At 48.1% G+C, this 22,051-nt stretch overlaps 1 protein-coding gene across 4 annotated transcripts in view; it reads left to right on the top strand.

Annotated features, from left to right (window-relative positions):
- Nucleotides 1-20,909, top strand: part of TANC1 (tetratricopeptide repeat, ankyrin repeat and coiled-coil containing 1) — a 239,046-nt gene extending 218,137 nt beyond the window's left edge. For all 4 annotated transcript variants that reach the window (XM_068545059.1, XM_068545060.1, XM_068545061.1 and 1 more), the window contains 8 exons: nt 7,090-7,223; nt 8,804-8,927; nt 9,258-9,433; nt 12,197-12,329; nt 13,722-13,813; nt 15,471-15,617; nt 16,874-16,974; nt 17,645-20,909. In XM_068545059.1, the coding sequence (XP_068401160.1) occupies nt 7,090-7,223; nt 8,804-8,927; nt 9,258-9,433; nt 12,197-12,329; nt 13,722-13,813; nt 15,471-15,617; nt 16,874-16,974; nt 17,645-19,082 (2,345 nt within the window). In that variant the 3' untranslated portion in view covers nt 19,083-20,909. The remainder of the gene's footprint in view (nt 1-7,089; nt 7,224-8,803; nt 8,928-9,257; nt 9,434-12,196; nt 12,330-13,721; nt 13,814-15,470; nt 15,618-16,873; nt 16,975-17,644) is intronic.
- The last annotated feature ends 1,142 nt before the right edge of the window (nt 20,910-22,051 follow it).

Here is a 22,051-nt window from a genome sequence, read left to right as displayed (position 1 = left end):
GGGAGAAAGCGTAACAGTTCTTCAGGAGAAGAAAAGTGTTTTCTAGTACGCTTGTTCTGAAACAACATTCATAGTCTGTTTGATTAGTTGGATATTTTTTTAAAGGAGACTTTTTAGGGGCAGAAGTGTGAGAATTAAGAACTCAGATTCCAGCCAGACTCCCTGACTTCAAATCCTATCCTCCCTCCCACTAGCTGTGTGACCTTAGGTGACTTGTTCAACTTCTCTGGACCATATTTTCCTCATCTGCAAAACCAGGATGAGTGGTACTTGCCCCGTAAAAGTTAGTTGTTTTTTTTTTTTTTTTTTTTTTTAAGATTTTTGATGTGGACCATTTTTAAAGTCTTTATTGAATTTGTTACAATATTGCTTCTGTTTTATGTTTTGGTTTTTTGGCCCCAAGGCATGTGATGTGGGATCTTAGCTCCCCAACCAGGGATCGAACCTGCACCCCCCTCATTGGAAGGCGAAGTCTTAACCACTGGACCGCCAGGGAAATCCCAGAAGTTAGTTGTATATTAAATTAATTTATGAATTTGAAGGGCCATGAAGCATCATGTAGGAAGCAGTTTACAAGTATCAGAGTATATTATTAAAATATGTCAGGATCTTCCTGTTTTGCTTGTGAGAAGAGGTAAGCTCAAGGTCCTTCTGTTCTGCCATCTTGTCCAGTCATCTCACATTGCACTGTTTTCTTATCCTTCTTTAAAAGTTCTAAAGACCTAGGATCCTTAGAATCACAAAGCATATCACTGAAAGAGACTAATAAGCTTATGGTATAGGTGCAGATAGTTGAGGTCCAAAGACATTTAATTGTTTCATCAAGGTTTCACAGTGAATGGGTGGCAGAACCAGGACCAAAACTCTCCGATAATCAGGATCTTCCTATTCTGATTGAGAGCATGCCTCCAGGTTCTTTCGGCTGCTTGGGTTTAATTTCTAACTGACACTGAATCAGCTTTTATGATTCAGGGCAAATGATGTAACTGTTGTGACTCAGTTCCTTCACCTCAATAAAATGGACATCATAATCTTCTAATTCGAAGGATTCTTGTCAAGCTTAAATAAGAATTCACCCATAGTCTTTTGCCCAGAGCTCGGCAGCTCTAAGTGTTCAACAGATACAATATGCTGTGAAGGTTGTGATGAGCTGATTGTTGATATTAATTATTGTAATATATTTATGCTATACCTTTCGTCTTGATAGAGCATTGAAATGAATGCTTAAGTGGCAGAATCTTAGTTACTTTGCAATTCCTTTCTGGATTTGAAGGATGGAAAAGAATTTTGGTCACGTGTGAAGTCCCATTTAGTGGCAATTACGTATTTTATTTCTATTAAAAAATTCCTTGGTAATTTGAGGTTCATATTTAACCTGTGTACAGAGACTGACAGCATGTTTTTACTCTAGAACTGGTCACGTGTCAGGGGTGTCTTGGTTCCTCAGATTTGGTTTCTGCCTTGCTTTGTAGGTAGTTCATTGGGAAATGGGCTGATTTGGTGGGGGCATCTTTATGTGTGGTTTGGCTGCTGCCTGTTGCCTTGTCACAGAGATTCCCTCTCCTTGACCCCAGCCCGGCCTGCAGCTGCAGGCCCTCCTGGGAGACTTAATGCCAAGTGCAGAATGACGAGGCAGGGTCAGAACAATAAGGAAGGTGTTCCAAACAGCCACTGGTGAGCTTCAGAGAGCTTTTGGGCAGAGCCGGCTTCCTGTTCGTAAGGTCACCCTCCCAGCACGGGCATCTGTCAAGGCTGGGGGTGTTGGAGGCTCCTGGGGGTTCGTCTCCCGGTGCAATGGCATTTTTCAGTGAGAGCAATCTTTGTTGTGTTTTATTTTATCCTTTGCATTGTTGAGGATTCAGATCTTTGCAGAGATGAAGAATTTATAGCTGTTGGAGAGTTTGTTCTTCTAATAGCAGCCCTCCGCTCCATCAGCCAGGAAGGAAATACCTAACAAAGCAAGGCTATGATACTGGACTTTTATAAATCTCAGCCCTGTCCGTAGAAGGGGGAGGGGGAGGGGGTGTTGCCTGACTTCCCGGGGCGGGGACAGGGCGGGGCGGGAACAGGGCGCTGCTTTCATTCAGAGGCCTTTGGGACCAGCCTCTCTGAGTGGCAGCCCTGCCCAGACCCAAAGGGCAGCAAAGCAAAACACAGGCCGACTAGCCTCTGGGGTGACAACTCCTCGAGAGGTTATTTGTTAAGTGCCATTCCCAAAGAGGTTTAAAAAATTATAGAATCCCAAATTACATTTCAGCATTTAGATACAATAGCTGAGAATTCCCCAGCATTCCACGTGCACTTTTTACCTTTGTTCTTCTCCGGCCCAGGTTCTGTCTTCACTGCCTTTGTCGCATCTAATGGTTTCCATCTTGGTCGCAACTAGATGACATTTATGAGAACCCTGCTGCTTATTACTATTCATTTTCCACCCATTTCTGTAAAAGATGGGAAAAGGCAGCATGACAGGAAATAAATCACACCAGTGAACACACGTATGGAAGCAAAGCCGAGCCACACTGCCCACGACCCGGGCAGCCACCTCAGCCGGCAGGAAGCGCGCTTCTGCGGGTGCGCACTGTTCTGGCTCACGTGCTCGGCTGGGGCCTGGGAGGCTGGGCTGGCTCATCACCGTGTGGTGTATGCAAAGGTCCCTGTCCAGAAGCAGGGACCGCCTGCGTGTGCTCTGACCTGTCACCCTTTCCTGTAAGTCGGGAGAGAAGCATGTGGGCAGAGGGGTCGACAATCCATTGTTGAAGCCCCCGGGCCTGCTGGCCTGGCCCAGGAACACATCCCTGTGTGTTTGAGGGACAGACCTGCCATAAAATATCACAAACAGCCCTGCTTATGGAATGACTGTGTTCCAGGCTAGTTGCCGTTGAGCTTTCGTAAATCACATCTTTGCCCAGAGAACTTTAGTTCGTAAAAGATTCCTGCAAATGATCCATTTTACCAGGAACCATCTCTCACTGATGTTTTCAGTGAGGATGTCATATTGTTGAGGGTCAGTTGGGTTTTCTTAAAATGAACACCTGCCACGACAAACATACTCATGCTCTGAAGACAGAAGACAGTATTGCCGAGGTAAAATTAATCAGAAAATGACACATGCCTTCGTGGGAATTTAATTACAAAAATGCCACCTTGTTGAGGATTTTGCAGTAGAAGAAGTTATGTTCAGTTTGAGTCCTAAGAAGCGCCATGAACTCAGGTTGATTTTTAGAGCCCCTGTTTCATACCAAGTCTTTTTTCTCCTTCCTCTCTGAACTCTGTTGGCCAGAAGCCAGGGCTTTGCCCTACTGCCAGGCGCTCTCTCCTCCTGTCTCCCCCCCACCCCCCGCCCCCCGCCTTCTCCTCCGGCCAGGCGGAGTGCGCTGACCCTTGTTAGGGGCTGGTGCTCTGCTCGGAGGACAGCCTTTTCAGCAGAATAGCTGAAATTCCTGAGCAGAGTTCTGTGGTTTTGTTTGTTTAAGCATCTGGTTGACTATTCTTCAGCCTCGCTTGTTTCCGAATATGGTATCCTTAAATCCTCGTGGCTGCTAGAACTTGAGATACACCCTTAGCCTCAGGGGTCCTGAGTGATGGCGCCAAAAAGATTCCCTCTGAGTAGAAAAAGGAAAACACAGGTCCTGTTGTTTGGGGCATCGGGTGAAAGCGAGAGCCTCATTAGGGAAGTGTGATCCCTTTTAGGCCAGCTGTGTGAGACTCCCAGCCTGTGCTGATAGGTGCTTTACCATCTCAAAAGAAAGCTGATCACCAAAAGTGCAGCCAGTCTGGCTGGAAGGGAGAAGGGAATCCAGCCCCGTCTCCAGGCCTGGGCGGCGCTCCCCTTTGACTGTCAGCTGTTCTAACTTCTGGCTCCTCTGGCACCTCCTTCAAACACAGGGCCCTATTTTTAGTGCCGGGCTGTCATTTTTGATGTGCTGTTGCAAAAAAAAATCAGTGGCAGCTGCAACAGAAATCCTGACTTAAAGGCCCCACTTATAATGCGGATGAAACCTGTTTACCAAATAAAAGAGACTGGAATGTCATGGTGATCAGCTGCTTCGGGCCTCCTCAGACGGAAGAGCCTTGAGCTTATTATGTCCACGGTGTCCTGCCTGCGCCTGGCCACGTCCCCGCCTGCAGCGCCTGTGCCCGCTCCGTGCCACAGTCCGCTCCCGTGCCACAGTCCGCTCCCGGCAGAGGAGGGGCTCCCTAATTGCAGGAAGGATGCAAAGGAACCGCAGGCCCAGGGCGTGGCTCAGCGTCCAGATCTTCCATCTCACAAACCCCCCGCTTGCAGGGACGTGGTGTTAGACCCATCCAGACAGTGTATAGAAAAGCGCCCCACGGCCCACGTGACGTCAGAATCATCAACATTCACGCCGTGGCAGGAACAGACCGTGATGGGCATGCCCGGCAGCAGGACCAGGACCCGCTAGTGTAGAAGCTCACAGGACAGACAGGATCACTTGGCCACTGATGTTCAGACGTTTGGGGTATGGGAGCTCCCACCTCCAGCCCAGCGCATCAGTATATAAACCGATATCTAGTCTGTTTATGGTATTTATTTGTAACTTATTTACAAGTGTAGATGTGCAATGGGTGACAACGCGCCTGTCTGTGTAACACGGATAGGAATGGCACCTGTGGTCGAGACCCGAGATAGCTTCCACTCCTTCTGTGGTTTGTACTGGTTGCCCTGTCTTGAGAAAATCAGTAAAGCGCATGGCGACTTCTTTGTCCCTGAGAGGGAGATGAGGTCCAAGGTGTCACGTTTACATCCTTTTGGCATGTGCGGTCCTGGGAGTTAAACCATGGCTGGGCTGACGGAGCTGGAGTAGGCATGATGTCTGTCCTGAGAGGGGGGTCTGGAGAGGACACAGGGCATCTGCATTGCTGAGCCCCTGGCTCCCCGTCTCAGCGACGCCGGGAGGCCCAGGGTTCCCAGCGGAGCCGGCCCTGCCCTCTCGGAAAGGGGACCACTGTGGGCCTGTCCTGAGACCGCCCAGCAGTGCTCAGTTCTGAGCTATCGCCCTGCGTGTTCTTCTGTGCTTTGCTTCTTGGAATCTCTGTTAAATTTGGGAGACGGACCCGTTGCGCTGCATTTAGCCATGTGGTGTTTATTTGGTGGCCGTGCAGTGTTTGCACCATGACCTGTGGTCGGCTGTCCACAGCCAGCTGGGCTGCTCCAGCTCAGGCTGTCACAAGCACACCTCCCCGTGTGCTCCAGGGGCACGTCCGGGCACCCACCTACACCTGGGTTGCTGCGTGGAAGGATGTGTACGTCCTCAACCAGCAGTGGGTCCCGTTTCTCAATTACTTGGACTGCTAGTGAGGTTGGGCGCTTTTTGTAAGTTCGTTGGCCTTTGGACTTCACCTTTTGTGAAGGATCTATTCCTGTTGTCTTCCTAGTTTTCATACTGAGACGTCTGACTGATTTGGAGGGACGCTTACTTTATTCAGGAAGCCAGAAGTTTGAGGTGTGAGGTTGTATGTAGAGACGGAGTCGCCCTAGGACTCAAGCCGAGCTGCAGCGTCAGGCTCCACCCTCTCCTTCCCCCTCTGCGTCGTAGACACTCCCTCCTGCGGTGTCTCCGTCTCCCACCCTCGCCCCTTCCTGTCCTCTTCTCTGCTGAAGAGCTTTGTCTTGGCCTGGGGCTGTCCCCGCAACCTGCCACTGTCCTTCCCTCTAGACAGTGGTTCATGCCATGGCAGAGCCCCCCTTCTAACTAAACCCCTCTTTCTGCCTCCCCAGCCCCCATTAGGAATCACGCCTTGGGGGGTGGGGGGACGCAGTCACTGCTGTGCGGATGTCGTGAGGACTCTTGGCCTGCGTTCTTTCCCTTCACACCGTTCTCGTTTTGTCCTCGGCTGACCTTCCCGCAGCACCTCTGCTGCCAGCTGCAGCTCCCTGCCTCAGGATCACACTGCGCTGTTCGCCTGGGCACTCAAGGCCCTCCACAGTCTAACTGTCCTTTTGTTCCTTTGTTGACATTCTTAACCCAGGATCTGGACTTGTTACAGAAACTCTAAGCTCCCTGAAGGCAGGAACGATGTGATATGCTCTCACTGCCTCAGTAATCGTTAGTTCTTGTTGATTGAAATGTATGACTTTAGGATAAGAAGCTGGTCTGGACAGTAATACTGATCTCTGCGTTTGTGTGGCCCTATATTCTCGTTGTCTCTTACTGTGAAAAAAGGCAACAATAAAGCAAACGCTTAGTGGCTCCTGAATCTGCATTTGGGTCAGGCTTGTAGGGGTGGCTCATCTCTGCTCTCACAGCTCTAGCTGGTGTGGCTTGACTGGGTCTGGGGATCCCTTTCCAGGATGGCACACACGCACATAGTTGACAGTGTTGCTGGCTGTCCGCTAGGATGTTGGCCACGCACAGCTTCTCCCAGTGGGTCTCACCTCAGGGCTGCTTGGGCTTCCTCACAGCATGGCCGCTGGATCCAAGGAGTGCTCAAGGAAGTGGAAGTTGCCCACCTTAGGGCCTGGGCCCACGCACTGGCACAGCATCATTTCTGCTCTGTTCTGTTGGTCAAAGGGGTCACAGAGGGACTTCCCTGGTGGTCCAGTGGTAAATAATCCACCTTCCAACTCAGGGGACGCAGGTTCAATCCCTGGTCGGGGAGCTAAGATCCCACATGCCGCAGAGCAACTAAGCCCGTGCGCCACAACTACTGTGCCCACGCGCCTCAACTAGAGAGCCTGCGTGCTGCAAACTACAGAGCCCACACACTCTGGAGCCTGCGGGCCACAGCTACAGAGTCCATGCGCTCTGGAGCCCGTGCGCCACAACTAGAGAGAGAAAACCCACGCGCCACAACTAGAGAGAAGCCGGCGTGCCACAACGAACAGCCCGCATGCCATAACGAAAGGTCCTGCGTGCTGCAACTAAGACCCGATGCAGCCAAAAAAAAATTTTTTAAAAAGAAAGAAAGAGAAAGGTGTCACAGAGCCTACCCAGATTCAAGGGGGGCAGGATGCGCGGTCCCCCTGCTCTCAGTGGGAAGGTTGTGGGAGAACCTGCGGCCCCCTTTAGCCACCACCATGTGGCCGTCACGCTAACAGACCCCTCCTCCCCTGTGACCTCCCTCTAGCCCTGACGGCCGCTGCAGGACGAGGCAAGCTGGAGGTCTGCGAGCTGCTGCTGGAGCGTGGAGCCGCCGCGTCTCGGACTAACAGGAGAGGCGTCCCTCCGTTGTTCTGTGCGGCACGCCAGGGGCATTGGCAGGTACCCGGGGGACCCCGAGCGCTTCAGAAACAGTGAATGGGATGGAGTTCGCTACTGCCGTCTCCCCTGCTGGGCCCTGTCTTCTTCACGTTCTTGGCTTCTGCTTGTGCCGTGAGCACTGCTGTATCAAGGCAGACCTTTGACAGGCTAGCACAGTCAGCCACGTTGGCTGGTAACTGGGAGCAAGGCCGGCAACCAGGTCAGAGACCCACAGCTGCTTCCCCGTAACCGGGGAGGGGACATGGAGTGGGAGCACCCCGTCCCGACAGCAGAAGACTTGCTGTAACACAGCGGCTGCTGTGGTTGTGCAACGCACTTGTCCGGCAGGCTTGGGGGAAGAGCGGCCTTGTTGTGCTCCTTGGGAGGGGAAGCCTTTTCCCTCTGGTCCTGCACTGTGATTCAGGCTGGTTTCTTTTACAAGGAGCGACGCATCGTTGCTTTTAGTTTAATTAAGGGAGCAAGGGGTCCTTGATAGCAGTGGTTCAGTCATTTATTCCTTCATTTTGTAAACAGTGACCGTGTATCTACCCCATGCCCGGCACCAGCTTACACACAGCTGCAGACAGACAGATGGATTTCACCATCATGTCCGTTATAGAAGGAATTTTCTAGACCCAAGTTTACAGCGTAGAGTCGCAACCCTTCCGATTCCTGCTGGCTCTGCTGGTAGGAGCTGTGAGGGTGCCCCACCGAGATTCTGGCTTTTCTCCTTCCCGTTTCTAAGAGCTTGGTTTGTACCGGCCACTCCCTGTCACTCTCACAAGTCCTTGCGATGCCCTAGCTGATAGTCCTCTCTCTTGTTCTCCGTGTTCCCTAAGTCATGCGGAAGTCTGGAGACATTTGTTAGTGTGTCAAGAACAAGAGAGCAGTGGGAATATGCCACCTTCTGCTGTGGTGCAATAAAAGAAGCGTGGTGCCAGAGGGAGAGAGGCTGGACCACAACCCCCTGGACAGAGCAGTTCCCTCCAGGATGGTCATTGTAGGAGTCGCCTCTCTGGGTTGTTTTTCCCCTTCTCACCATGTACTGTTTAAAGGCATAACTTGGAGGCTGAAACTCCTCCAGGAAGCTTTGCTAAAAATCACCTGCTATGAAGGTCCCCCCGTCCTGAGCCTCAGGAAGCAGACTGCTGAGGGGAGAGGGTGGGTGAGTGTTGTCGCATCCGTTGCCCGTGCCGTGCCCTCCTGCTGCAGGAACGTGGTGTCAGCACCGCCGCGGGGCCGTGGCTGTCATGCGCCCCCTTTAGTTCTGCTCAGCTCCTCACGTGCCCCTAGTGGCTGTCCTGTCATCACTTGACTGTGCTTGGAATCCTCCCTCCTCCAAACTTCTGCCTGTGTGTGCATGTTTTATAGACATAGTAATGAATTAGGCTTGTTAAAGAGAAGATGTATTTGGGAGAAGAGTCTGTTCAAAGGAATACAGCAGAAAGATTTTCCAGGCCCCGTGGATCACACGGCTTACAGGGGTTTTCAAAAAGAGGAGAGTCCTTTCACTACTCTGAAAGGTGGAAAAACCGTCCCGAGTAGAGAGCACATGATTTAAGGGGCAGCAGGAAGCGTCTAATCCCAAGTGTTTCTTTCAGATCGTTAGGTTGCTGTTGGACCGTGGCTGTGACGTGAACCTAAGTGACAAGCAGGGCCGGACGCCCCTCATGGTGGCTGCTTGTGAAGGGCACTTGAGCACCGTGGAATTTCTCCTTTCGAAAGGTAGCCGCGCTGCCCTCCCCGGCGTGGGGTTCTCTTGGATGGACAAGGGCAAGAGCTTTGGCAGACTCGTTTAGTACTTTCTGATTTAGTTTTTTTTTGTTGTTGTCTTTGTTTTGTTTTTGAAAAAAAATCTTTTTGTTAAGTGTTCTTGTCATGGACATTTTTTAACTTGCACACAAGTAGAGGGAATAGGGATACGTCCCACGTACCCTTTATTCAGCTGCAGCAGGGATGGTCATTTCACCCTTGGCTTCAGATGCGGGTGTGAAAGGGTCTGCCTCTGGCCTTGTCTTTCCACGCTCACGTTCTGTGAATGGGCTTCTCTTTCAGGTGCCGCCCTTTCTTCTCTGGACAAAGAGGGTCTGTCGGCATTAAGCTGGGCTTGTCTGAAAGGGCACAGGGCTGTGGTCCAGTTCCTGGTGGAGGAAGGAGCCAAGATCGACCAGACGGACAAGAACGGCCGCAGCCCCCTGGACCTGGCCGCCTTCTATGGCGATGCGGAGACCGTAGGTACCGCGGCGGCCACGCTCCCCACCTGTGCCAGGCGTCTGGGCCACGTGGAAACTCGGGAGCTGAGCCATCCCCAAGTGTGCATGACGCTGGCCCCGTGTGGCCGGGGCATACGTGTGTGCTGTGGGGTGGCTTTCGTTTTCCTCTAATTCTGTGGCACGCGGTCTATTCCAGAACTGGGGTAAAGATTTTAATAGACTCTAAAGGCTTAAAATTCCATGATTACAAGCTGCATGCACATACGTGAATATGTGTACACACGTGCATATGTCGTTTTATTTTCTTACAATTTCCATGTAAATAGAATTCCTGTATAGATCATTTAAAAATCACTTTTATATATGTGAGAAATTAGTAATCAAATAATCAGTTGGTTTGTTTTTAAATCGATGTGGCTTTGTCTGGAAATAATAGAAAATGCTTTGGGCACTGTCTTTATCTCTTTGCCAAAGGCCTAAGTCTCATTGAGGAACGAAGGGATACAACCTTAATAAACTAAAAACCACAAGATGTCTTTCAGGGTAAAAACCACTCTGTCAGTGTCCATATCCCAGGCACCAAGCAGGTGCTGGAGGAATGTTCATTTCTCCTTGCGAATTACCATTTATGAATCGTTATGTGTGTCTAAGGTGAGGACTAGCTAGACAGACAGGTACTGTATTGCTGGGGGCCGTGGACCTTGGAGCAGAAGCCATCCGCACCCTGCACGTCTGTGCCTGATGGTTTTACAAGGCAGTGATGTTACAGTTAAGTAGTTTCAATTTCCTGGACATTATAAACTGTACTTAAATGTCGATTTTCAGAAACAGCTATTTAACTAAACCTCACATCTCCACACTTTTCTTTTTCAGCTTATGTTACATTACCAGATCCTGTAGTTTATCAACACTAGGGAAGAGTGAAGGATCTTTAGCATTCTAAGTGTCATTTAAAAAAATTTTTGGTAAAAACACATAACATAAAATTTACCATCGTAACCATTCCTAGGTGAAGAGTTCAGTAGTGTTACGTACATTTCACATCGTTGTGCAGCCAAAGTCCAGGCTCTTTTTGTCTTGTAAAACTGAAACTGCACCCGTTAAACAGCAAGCCCTCATTACCCCCTGCTCCCGGCAACCACCTTTCTACTTTCCATCTCTATGAATGACAGCTCTAGGTCCCTGAATACAAGTGGAATCATACAATATTGTCGTTTTGTGACTGACTTATTTCACTTGGCATAATGTCTTCTAAGTTCATCCATGTTATAGCATACGTCAGGATGTCCTTTTTTTTAAGGCTGAATAATATTCCATTTATGTATTTACCACATTTTGTTAATCCATTCATCCATCATTGGGCACTTGGGTTGCTTCCACCTCTTGGCTATTATGAATAGTGCTGTTACGAACATGGGTGTGCAAACATCTCTTCGAGAGCCTGCAAATTTTTCGAGATCTATCCATTCTTTTGGACAGATACCCAGATGTAAGATTGCTCAATCGAGGAGTAATTCTATTTTTAATTTTTTGAGGAAGCTTCATGCTGCATCCGTAGTGGGTGCATCATTTTACATTCCCACCAACAGTGCACATGGCTACCTGTTTCTCCACACCCTCTCCAGCACTTATATTCTGTTTCGTTCTTTTTTTTTGATAGCATCCATCCTAACAGTTAATAGCTTGTGGTTTTGATTTGCAGTTCCCTAGTGATGATGAGCGTCTTCTCACATGCTTATTGGCTATTTGTATATCACCTTTGGAAAAATACCTATTCAGATCCTTTGCCTATTTTTAAAATTTTATTGAAGTATAGTTGATTTACAATGTGTTAATTTCTGCTATACAGCAAAGCAACTCAGTTACACACACACACACATATATATATATATATATATATATATATATTCTTTTTCATATTCTTTTCCATTATGGCTTATCACAGCCTTTGCCTATTTTTAAATTGGGTTTTTGAGGTTTTTGTTGTTGAGTTTTAGGAGTTCTTTATATATTCTGGATATTAATCCCTCTAGTGTCATTTTGAACAGCTGGTGGACTGATAGGATCTATCAGATCCACATGAAAATCTAAGCAGGCTACAGACTTTTCCAGTGAATAGAGCAATTTTAGTGGCCAGCATGGTTTTTCCTGTTGTTCTCTGTTTAGTCCAAGTGACAGCTACTTTACCACATCAAGTCAGTCTTTGTACCGTGGTCTCAAATTTGCCATCTTTACGGTGCCCATATTCAGGTCTATTTCCTGAGCCTTAAAATGAGTTATAATCGGGTCCCGTTGATCCTGATCTTCCCAGCTTCTGTACCCAGGCTGTGTGGAGCTGAGTGTTTCTGAAGTGCCATTGCCGTAACCTGCCAGCACGTTGGAGCTATGGCAGAAGTCTGCCTCCTAAGTAATTGGAGATGAAAAGCTGACAGTATCTCGTCTCTGTGGCCTGGGAAGTGGGGTGAGACAGACAGGTGATAGTGTGCGTGTACTGTCTGTGGTCTGTGGGTGCACAGACACACGTCCCGCCCTGGGAACATCCACCTGCCTGTCTCATTGCCAACATCAAAATCACTTTAGCAGAGCGGGTTTGAGCTGTGGATTGCAGCTCCTCTGCTCTGTTCTATGTCAGCTTCATTTCCCTTCTAGGATCCCGTTAGGCCAGAAGCATCTGCGACCAGAGTGAAGCTAAGACCGCCAGCTCCTAAACCGGCTGCAGCGTTGGGCCAGGTGAGGGCTCCTGCTACCCGCGCCCTCAGCGCCTGTGTCTCCCTTTTGCAGGTGCTGTACCTGGTCGACAAGGGGGCCGTGATCGAGCACGTGGACCACAGCGGCATGCGGCCCTTGGACAGAGCCATCGGTTGTCGAAACACATCTGTAGTGATTACACTGCTGAGAAAAGGAGCCAAGTTAGGTCAGTAAACTCTGCAGCTCACCAGCGAGAGGGAGGGTAGCTTCAGATTTTAGAGTACGCGAGGGACCGTACTCACCTGCTCCCAGGTTAAGAAGTAAGATGTCAGGCGTGTGGAGATTTTTTTTGTCCCTCTCTAAGGCTCAGTTAATCACAGTCATTCAGAGTGTGTAAAAGACTCATATTATTACAGCCCACGTGGGCAGAAAGCAGAGGCCAGTGTTGAAGGCCAGCCCAGCCCTGGGGGTGCTGGGGATGCGTGGGAGCCACAGGGGAGCAGTTCCGGGGGCCTCTGTGGGGAGGGCCCGAGGGCGGGTGGGCGAGAGCTGGAGGGTGGTCGTAATGAGCAGCCGAGTGCGAGGACTGCTGTTCGGGACGTGGCGCTAGTCCGCTGGGAAGGGCAGTGGCAACCCTAGCACAGGTTCTGGGAGGGAGAGTTCTCGGGACTCACTGGAGACGAGACGGGGTGACTTGAGGGTAATGTCAGGGGCCGGAGCTCTGAGGAGGTTGGAACTCGGCACAGGGTTCAGCGTGCGGGGAAGAGCGCCCCATACGGCACTGTCTTTTCTGGTTTCACGTCAGACCTTTGGCTGCCAGCAGTTCTGGGGAGGGGTCTGCGATGAAGGTGGTGAAATGACATTATTAAGCAGCTCATGGTATCAGGAGCTATTCTGAGCAGTTTCATGTTATAACTTATCTCATCCTCACCTACCCTGTAAGTAGGGAGTGATGAAAGCATCATGTTACAGAGGAGGAACCCCAGGCCTGAAGATGGTGAATAGCTCCCCTGAGGTCATAGTGAGCGGCAGGTCACCTTGAACCTGCGTCCGACTCGTGAGGCCGTGCCCCTAAGCGTTGCTCCCTGTGCGTGTTCAGAAGAGGCTTAGACAGAGGTTGTGGCTCTGCCGTCAGCCGGGACAGAAGGAGACACAGGCGGGAGCAGGGAGGCCGGGGGCGGGGATGGTGGGAGGAGGGCAGCAGGGCCAGAGCTGGCGTCTCAGAGTGGATTTGGTGGTGACTCTGCAGCGAGTGTGAGAGACGCTGAGAAGCCTCGCCTCCACCTGCGTGTGGTCCTGACAGCGCTGCAGGGAACTAAAGAGATGATTGGGAAGCAAATCCCCATAGAAAGGAGGGGTGGCTCGTGGCTGCGCTGATGCTTGCGTGTCCCAGTACTCTTGTCCCCCCAAGTGACAGGGTGTGCGGGGTGCAGCTCCCCGCCAAATGCTCCCTTCCCTTCGCTGTATTGTCACGCGGGGCCTGCAGGACACGCCGCAGTGTCCTCTGCAGCTGGGTTCCCTGCTGTTCGTGGGCTTAGCTGTGACGGGGCCACGGAAGCATTGAGCTCCTTTGCTCCAAGCCCACTGGAATGCCTCTGAACGCATGTTTATTTTGCAGGAAATGCTGCTTGGGCGATGGCTACTTCCAAACCTGATATTCTGATTATACTTTTACAGAAATTGATGGAGGAAGGAAACTTGATGTACAAAGTAAGTGGTGTCGCCCTTTTCTTGTGATCCTGTAACAACCTATGAGCAGCCTCTTAGTTTGGGGTATAATGGATGTAGCTGTGCTACTGCACGGAATGCGTATAGCTTAGCTAATAGAAGTTCTGGGAAGCGCTAACCTAGCCTCGTGCCCAAGCTTTGATATCCTCACAGCAGAATCTTCAAGGTGGAAAGCACTGCTCTTTGTGTTTGAGAACCAGTATTTCTGAACGAATCCGTGGGGCTGTGACTGTGACTTACAGCCTGAAGCCTTGATACGAAGGCAGAGGTGCCTCTTGTTTAACAGGCACACCCTACAGGAAATTCCTTGGTGCCTGGAATCATGAGACATGGGAAAGGAACACTCGAGAGACATTTTCAGAAGAAAGGAATCATGAAATCTCCCAAGCCTTTATTATCTTAATTTTAACGTCTGTAAGCTTCTGGAATTTGAAACTGTTTCTGGAGAGGTTTTTACTTAAAATAGTCAAGTAATAGATAATACTCAGTTACTCAGGAGGTGGAATTAATTTCTTTTTCTCATTTTCCCTTAGAAATGGAAAGGCAATTTAAAGATTAGTAAATTTGACTTTAAAGTAAAAATGTTCAAACTAAGACATGCAGTTTAGATCGGAGGGTAGTACAATTCATCTGGAAAGAGTCAGGTAGTAACCATGTCAGGCTTTGCTCTGTGGCCCCTGTCACAGCCCTCTAGCTTTGTTCTTGTGGCACAGATGCAGCCAAGAATAACACACAGACAAATGAGCCAGGCCGTGTCCCAGTCAAACTGTGTTTGTAGAAACAGGTGGCAGGCCGGGTTTGGCCCAGAAACCGTAGTTTGCCAGCCCCGAGTTTAGAGAGATGCTCAGGCCATTTCCATAGATCATTTTTCTTTCCAGGTCTGTGATTAGACAGAATTAAAAGATGATGAAAACAAAAAACTACATCATGACCATTTTAATCCTTTTTGGCATGAAGCTGCTGTACTTTCTATGTTTTAGTTTTTCCTTTTCTTTTTTAATAACAACAAATAAATAGGCATATAGCATGACCCAGCAGGGTTCCTGGCCTGGAATCAGTTTGAAATTGAGGTCAGAGTGTGTATTGTTGTGGCTTTGAAGTGGTTTTAATATGAATTTTGGTAGGCAATTATTAGCCATTTTTGACAGACTTCATACCTGCTGTGCAACAGAACCAACAGAACAAATGGATTTCTTTAGCCTTGAAAATGACGTGCAGTGCTGTGCTGAGTTTTAAAGCCCATGCTTTAGTTCCTCTTAAAAGAAAAATTATCATTCTACAGCAGCTCTAGGTTTATCCACAAGACTACTTGCCTTAGGGACGGTGTGGTTTTTCCATTTGATTTCTGTTACACTCTGCATTAAAGTATCTTTAGATGAGAGATCATTCATGAAATGGTTGTCAAAAATATGTAACAGAGAAGATAATCTGATGTTTTAAGATTGATGGTTATGGGTTTAGCAGTTTACAGATCGCTTCCTGTAAACCCAGCTCTGGTTGCAGACGCCTAGGCAGACAGTGAAGCTGCGTGTCCAGGCCGGTTAGTGGACCGGTTCTGGCCGTGGCCTGTCCTCATTAGGATCTTTATTCATCTTGGAGCCTCTGGAAACGATAAATTTCTTTGATTTTTGAATCCTAGAAAGGGAAGATGAAAGAGGCAGCCCAGAGGTACCAGTATGCCTTAAGGAAGTTTCCTCGAGAAGGATTTGGAGAGGACATGAGACCGTTCAATGAGCTAAGGGTTTCCCTCTATCTCAATTTGTCTCGCTGCCGAAGAAAAACAAATGTAAGCCGGGCCCCTTATTCCAGTCCTTTAGCTGTTCTCACAGTGGTGAAGGCCTGCCCTTCTACAGACCAAATCATGAGACCTCCTGTCTGGTTTGTTTGCACTTTTCTGTGAACGTGGCGCATGGGGAGCTGCTTGTCTGGGGTGACCATCATTAAATCACAGCCCCACCCACCTCCCAAGGTGCTGAGAGAGTGCACATGGACGTAGTTTCTCTGCCTCCGTGATGACAAGCACATGCAAACTGCTCCTCCACCCCTGCCCAACTGCACGCTGCCAGCACTGTCACGAGCGGCTGTCCCCAGATTCAGAAGGAAAGGGCATCATTGTAAAGTCCAACACAAATGTGTTATAATCAGCTTAGTGTTATGTTTGCTCAGAAGGTAAGCCAGGAACTGGTTAATTTGTAATTAATTGTAGTTAACTCACAGTTAACTTGTAACTAGTAACTAGATTTGTTTCAGTACCAATTTCTTTCTTAGTTTTTTTTTTAAATTTTTTTATTTTAAGTAGAAGCCTAGTGCTTTTTTTTTTTTAAATTTAATTAATTAATTAATTTATTTTTTGGCTGTGTTGGGTCTTCGTTTCTGTGAGGGCTTTCTCTAGTTGCGGCAAGTGGGGGCCACTCTTCATCGCGGTGCGCGGGCCTCTCACTATCGTGGCCTCTCTTGTTGCAGAGCACAGGCTCCAGACGCGCAGGCTCAGTAGTTGTGGCTCACGGGCCTAGTTGCTCCGCGGCATGTGGGATCTTCCCAGACCAGGGCTCGAACCCGTGTCCCCTGCATTAGCAGGCAGATTCTCAACCATTGCGCCACCTGGGAAGCCCCCTTTTTTTTTTTTAAAACTTCATCCTTCCTCCACCAAATCTGTGACCTGCCTGCTTCTGTGCCCACATACTCTGCCTGCCTTCCTGCTGCAGGTGCTGCAGTGTCCGGGCCCCTCTGAGGCTCCCCCTCCCCCCGGCGGTGGGCTCCCATCAGCCCTCGCCTCTGCTGCGCTGCTTCCACCACCGTTCTCTCTCTCTTTCCTGAGTCACCGATTTTTGCTTCTCTGTGGGATTCTTCTTGTCAGAACATTAATAAGCTGTAACTGTCTCCTAACTTCACAACAAAAAAACCAACCTACCTTCCCCTTCATCTCGCTCCAATTGTGTCCCAATTCTCTACTAACCTCTAGAGCAAAACTCTTATTAAAAGGTTGCCTGTAATCATGTTTCAGTGCTGCTTCTGACTTGTGTATTTAAATATTGATACCAGGACTTCGGCATGGCAGAAGAATTTGCTTCCAAGGCTCTCGAGTTGAAACCAAAGTCCTATGAAGCCTTTTACGCCAGAGCGAGAGCAAAGAGGAGCAGCAGGTACCGTCTGGGGTTGGACATGTGACCGTGACTAGAGAAGACTGCTTGTCTTTCTCTGACATCAAAGCTGCTGCTTTGACTTCGGGGGCTTCTGATTCATGAGCATCACTCAGTGCCTCTCCTCCCTTTTAACATTGAACAGGTAGCCTCCAGAAGGCGCAGCAGTGGCTATCATTAGCAGTGGCTAAACGTTTATTTTCTCCAGACATCTCAGTAACTATCCCCACAGCTGACATGTACTGCAGCATAAAGTTCCTAGCTTAGTGCATGTTATCAGTGAGACCGCCGACTACAGACACCGGGAGGCGGCGGCGGGGAGGCTGGGTGGAGTCCATCGGTCTTGCGTTGTAGGTGGACGTGGTGAGAGGGATGGGGAAGGTGACCTTAAGAGGATTCTGACCCCCACTGCTTTCTGCCTGCGCTCACCCCAGCCCAGTGGTCTTTATAGAGACAGCAGGGACCCGGAGCCGCTCAGGTCTGCGTTAGAGTTCAGCGCTCCCACTTAGCCGAGGAACTCCAAGCTCGTTCCATGGCTTCCGTCCACGCCGTGAGTGTGCAGAACTCACTCAGCTACCTTCTCTTTTCTTTTAGCAGAGCTGCTTTATGAACAGTTACGTTCAGAGCTTGTTCTTACATGGCCTGTAATTATATCGTCTCTTTTAATACAAAGGCAGTTCACGGCCGCTCTGGCTGACTTGCGGGAAGCCGTGAAGCTCTGTCCCACCAACCAGGAGATCAGGAGGCTCCTGGCGCGTGTAGAAGAGGAATGCAAGCAGCTCCAGAGAAGCCAGCAGCAGAAGCAGCAGTGCCCGCCGCCAGCGCCCCCCGCCGACTCGGACCACGAGGAGGACGCCCCGACCCCCGGCCTGAACGACCACTTTCATCTTGAGGAGGCTGAGGAGGCGGAGACCTCTCCACAGGAAGAATCCGTTCCCCTCGCTCCCAGGCCCCAGCCGCCCTCCTCTGCCCCCTCCCCATACATCCGAAACCTTCAAGAAGGGCTCCAGTCCAAAATGAGGCCGGTATCGCCACAGAATCGGCCGGGGCTGAGCAAGCCCCCGAGGGAGCCGGTCGCTCAGCCGGGGCTGAGGGTGCAGCCCACCAAGCAGGCGCAGATCGTGAAGACCAGCCAGCACCTGGGTTCTGGGCAAGCTGGCGTGAGAAATGCTAGCTCGAAAACGCAGGTCTCTTCGCAGACTCCTCCCCCGAGTCCCATGCCTGGAAGACTCTCTGCCACCCCCGCTGCCGGAAGCAGAAACCAGCATGTGGAGGGAACAGGCACCTTCACTGCGGGAGCAGCTTCTGGCCACTCGGGAGATCGGCTGGGGCCCAGCCCCAGCGTCCAGCTGCAGCCCAGTGACGGTGACGCTGCGTATCCTTTACCGAGTAAGATAAAAACTGCAGAGAGGCTTCTGTCTCATGCCACCGTGGCTGTGGACGTAGCCCCTCTGAACCCAGGCGGGCCTGTGAGCTGCAGCGACGTGCGGCACCCGGCTTCCCTCACCAGCTCAGGCTCTTCCGGTTCCCCGTCGAGCAGCATCAAGATGTCAAGTTCAACCAGTAGTCTGGCTTCAAGCAGCAGTTTTTCAGAGGGCTTCAAGGTCCAAGGACCAGATGCTCGAATAAAAGACAAGGTTGGTAGCCAGGCTCCGAGTGGCCCAGCTGAGCACAGGCCGCGCAGCACTCCGTTCATGGGCATCATGGATAAGACAGCGAGGTTCCAGCAGCAGAGCCACCCTCCCAGCCGCGCCTGGCACTGCGCGGTGCCAGAGGGGCTGCCGACGAACACGCCTTCTGCAGCTGGCCTGCAGGCGTCACACTCTGAGAAGCCCTCTCTCAAACAAGCAGGAGGATACAGTAGCCAAGCCAAAACCCGTTCTGTGTCTACTCTGGGTGGAGGGGTCCACAACAGGGCCCAGGGGAAGGAGCTAGAAGAAAAGAAGTGCCAAATTCCAGTTCACTGTCAAGACAGCCGGATAACTAAGACTGTTTCTCATGCGTATCAGGAAAGTCTCTCTAAACAGCAGCCTCACATCAGCAGTGAAGCCCACAGGAGTCACCTCCCTTCAGCAAAACCAAAGCGATCATTCATAGAATCAAATGTGTGAGCCGTAAGAGAGACCCATTTGTAGTATTTGGAAAACAGTGTGTTGGCTCCTGGTAGTAATTAAATGGTTGTTTGTGAGAAAAATTACTCTTTAGTCATATATTTATTTTTCCCTTGGGGGTGGATCAGATGCCATTGATATATTGAAAATGTGGGATTAAATTTCTTTGATAAATAGATAGAAGTCACCAGAAATAAGAATGCTAACCAGAATTGAAAACTACAACTAGTTATGCCTATTAAGTTAAAAATTTAAGACAGCCAAGAAGACATTAACTCATGCTTCTCTCGTTTGGAATTGTTTGGTTTTTATCACTTTTCTCCTAGCCTTTGCTATGTGGTAAGATCATATTATTTTTTAGATAATGTAAATGTCTAGTGATAAGTTTAACTCATGACATAATATCCAGGTGATGTGTTTTGGAAAAGATGGAATTTTCAAGTTACAGTTCCAATGAGTCAAATCTTAATTTATATATATATGCACGTACACATACAGTTGACCCTTGAACAACATGGGACTTAGGGGTGCCAATCCCCTGTACAGTCAAAAATGTACAGTGTAACTTTTAGTCGGCCCTATGGAGGGAGGGTTCCACATCCTCGTATTCAACCAACCGTGGATCATGTAGTATGTATTGACCGGGGAAAAGAATATCCGTGTATAAGTGGACCTGTACAATTCAAACCTTTGTTGTTCAAGGGTCAGTGCGTATGTGCGTGTGTGTGTGTGTGTATATATATATATAAAAATAATTTCTAGCTGAATGTGACTATACATGTTACATGGCTGACTTTTGTTCTTTAAGTAAAATACAAGAACATCCAAGTATTGTTCCCTTTATAGCAGTTCCCTTAAAAGATTAAACACTTATTTCTGTGTTATGGTTCCTTTTTTTGGAACTATATTCCCGCTTCAAGGTGTTTTTAATATTTGGAAACAGTATAAACCATTTGGAATCATGATTGGTGGTTAAGTTGAATTTGGGCTAAAATACTAAGAATACAGCATTCTCGGTGACATGTAAATTAGCTCTCAGTTGGTTCCCAAACTGCTTTTATCAATGATAGCACTCCTGGAACAAGCCTTCCAAGGTCCTCTAATGACAATATTTAATTTGGATACTTAAGGTGTGGTTGGTTATTGCTTTCGTTTTATTATACAGTCATTACTTTATAGCCACATGTTGTATATATCATATAGCCAAGTTGTATTCAGACTTGTAAATATAACAACTATTTCAAGTAATCTTAAAGTCATATATTTGCATGTTCTTTTTAAGCTTCGTCCATGCTGGTTATTGCACTGAACGATAATATATATGGCATGTTAACAGTATACCAGTAACAGCACTTTATCTCATTTATTATGAACACCTTTGAGGTGCTACTTAAGTCCAAACTGATGTATTATTCATTTGTAAAGATAAGGTACAGGAGTGAACCTTGATTTAAAGGTATTTTTATATGAAAATGGTGTGCTATTGGAGGATGTTAAAATACTAGTTTGAGAGAGGTGGGAGTGTATTTGTTTTGTATGTTGGGATGTGAAATTTATTTTCTAGAATTGGAGAGAAGGAAGTTCTATATTTACAGAATGTTTTAAAAATGAATAGTTGTAATGAAGTCCCTGTGAGCATCATTATGGTTTTGTATGAATAGGACTCTTCTGGTGTCATTCTTCATTTGTTCCTGAGTGTGTACAGTGTACTTTGTACAGCTTTATCAGTCTTTTTTTAGAGGCGTTTCATGAGTTCTGTTATAACTACTATGGCTTATTTATTGTTTATTGTTTTAATATTTGTGGAAGTCTTACTCTTTTGTTATGTAGTTTTGTTTCTGCACAACTACTGTACTTTTCCATATGGAATAAAGACAATTAATAGAATTTGTTTTGCATTAAATGAAACAATGGCTAAGTAGAGAAGATCCTGATGTCAGCTATCTGCCTTGCTTAAATCCTGAGTGATTTTGTTATCCTAAAGAAGTGGAAAGCCTGTTGTTTTTCAGTAATACTACAAATACATATTTAATTTTATTTAATAATTTCAGAACCAAGGGTAAATGGCTTCTAGAAATCCCAAAACATTCCAGGGTCAAAATTAGTCTTTTTGCCTGAAATGAGAAGAACGCACGAAGAGCATTCTATACTTTTCTGTTCGGAAATCCTGGTGTGTGGTTTTAGTGGCAACAGGTTATCTTCAGTATTTAACTCTCACTTTGGCGATACATACACTGAACACTGTGCCAGTGTGCAAGTTTGTTCTTCACATTTCTATTATCTTTGAGTGAGTTAAAAGTGTTTGAAACTGAAATATGTGGTTATAAAGACAAAGTAGTATGAATGAGTGTGAACATTAAACTGTTGTATTGTGATAAAATCCTGACTTGGAATCTTGAGCCTAAGCAACTTCAGGTTATTGTGTGGTTCCTGCTATTACTAGCAAGGCCAAGTAAAGTATTTTCAGTCTCTTTTGAAAGCCATATATTTAAACTAAAGGTAAAAAACAAAAAACTGGGTAAGAGGGGAAAACTCTTATTAATAGATCATTCTTATTGGATGACTTCCTGTGATGCTGCCAGTGTGACTATTAGTAGAATTTATTATACATTACCTTATGATTTTGATTGATTGATAGATTCTTAGTAAAGGTATTTGGTCCAATTACCCCAGGAAGTGCAGTCTCCTTGGGATACTACTGGTCAGTGCTGAGGACCGGGCAGTGGGCAGGCAGGTGAGGGCTGCTCCTGCCTAGTCCTGCACGGATGGTGGCCCCCAAGAGTGCAGAGGGGCCGTGTGGTGTCCTTTCCTATGGGTGAGTTTGGATTTGGTTTATTTAGTTTTTTGTTTGCTTGTGTTTGTGGGAAGTAGCAGCTTAGCTTTGGTTTGTTTGTATATAAAAACAGATGCACTTCACTTTCGTAAATTGGCATCTTAGTTTTCAGCTATCTCACAAGAAACTATCCTAG

This window comes from Eschrichtius robustus, chromosome 5, assembly GCF_028021215.1.
Source record: "Eschrichtius robustus isolate mEscRob2 chromosome 5, mEscRob2.pri, whole genome shotgun sequence".
NCBI lineage: Eukaryota > Metazoa > Chordata > Mammalia > Artiodactyla > Eschrichtiidae > Eschrichtius > Eschrichtius robustus.
Note: the sequence above shows the minus strand (reverse complement) of the source record. Positions and strands in the feature narration are given on the sequence as shown.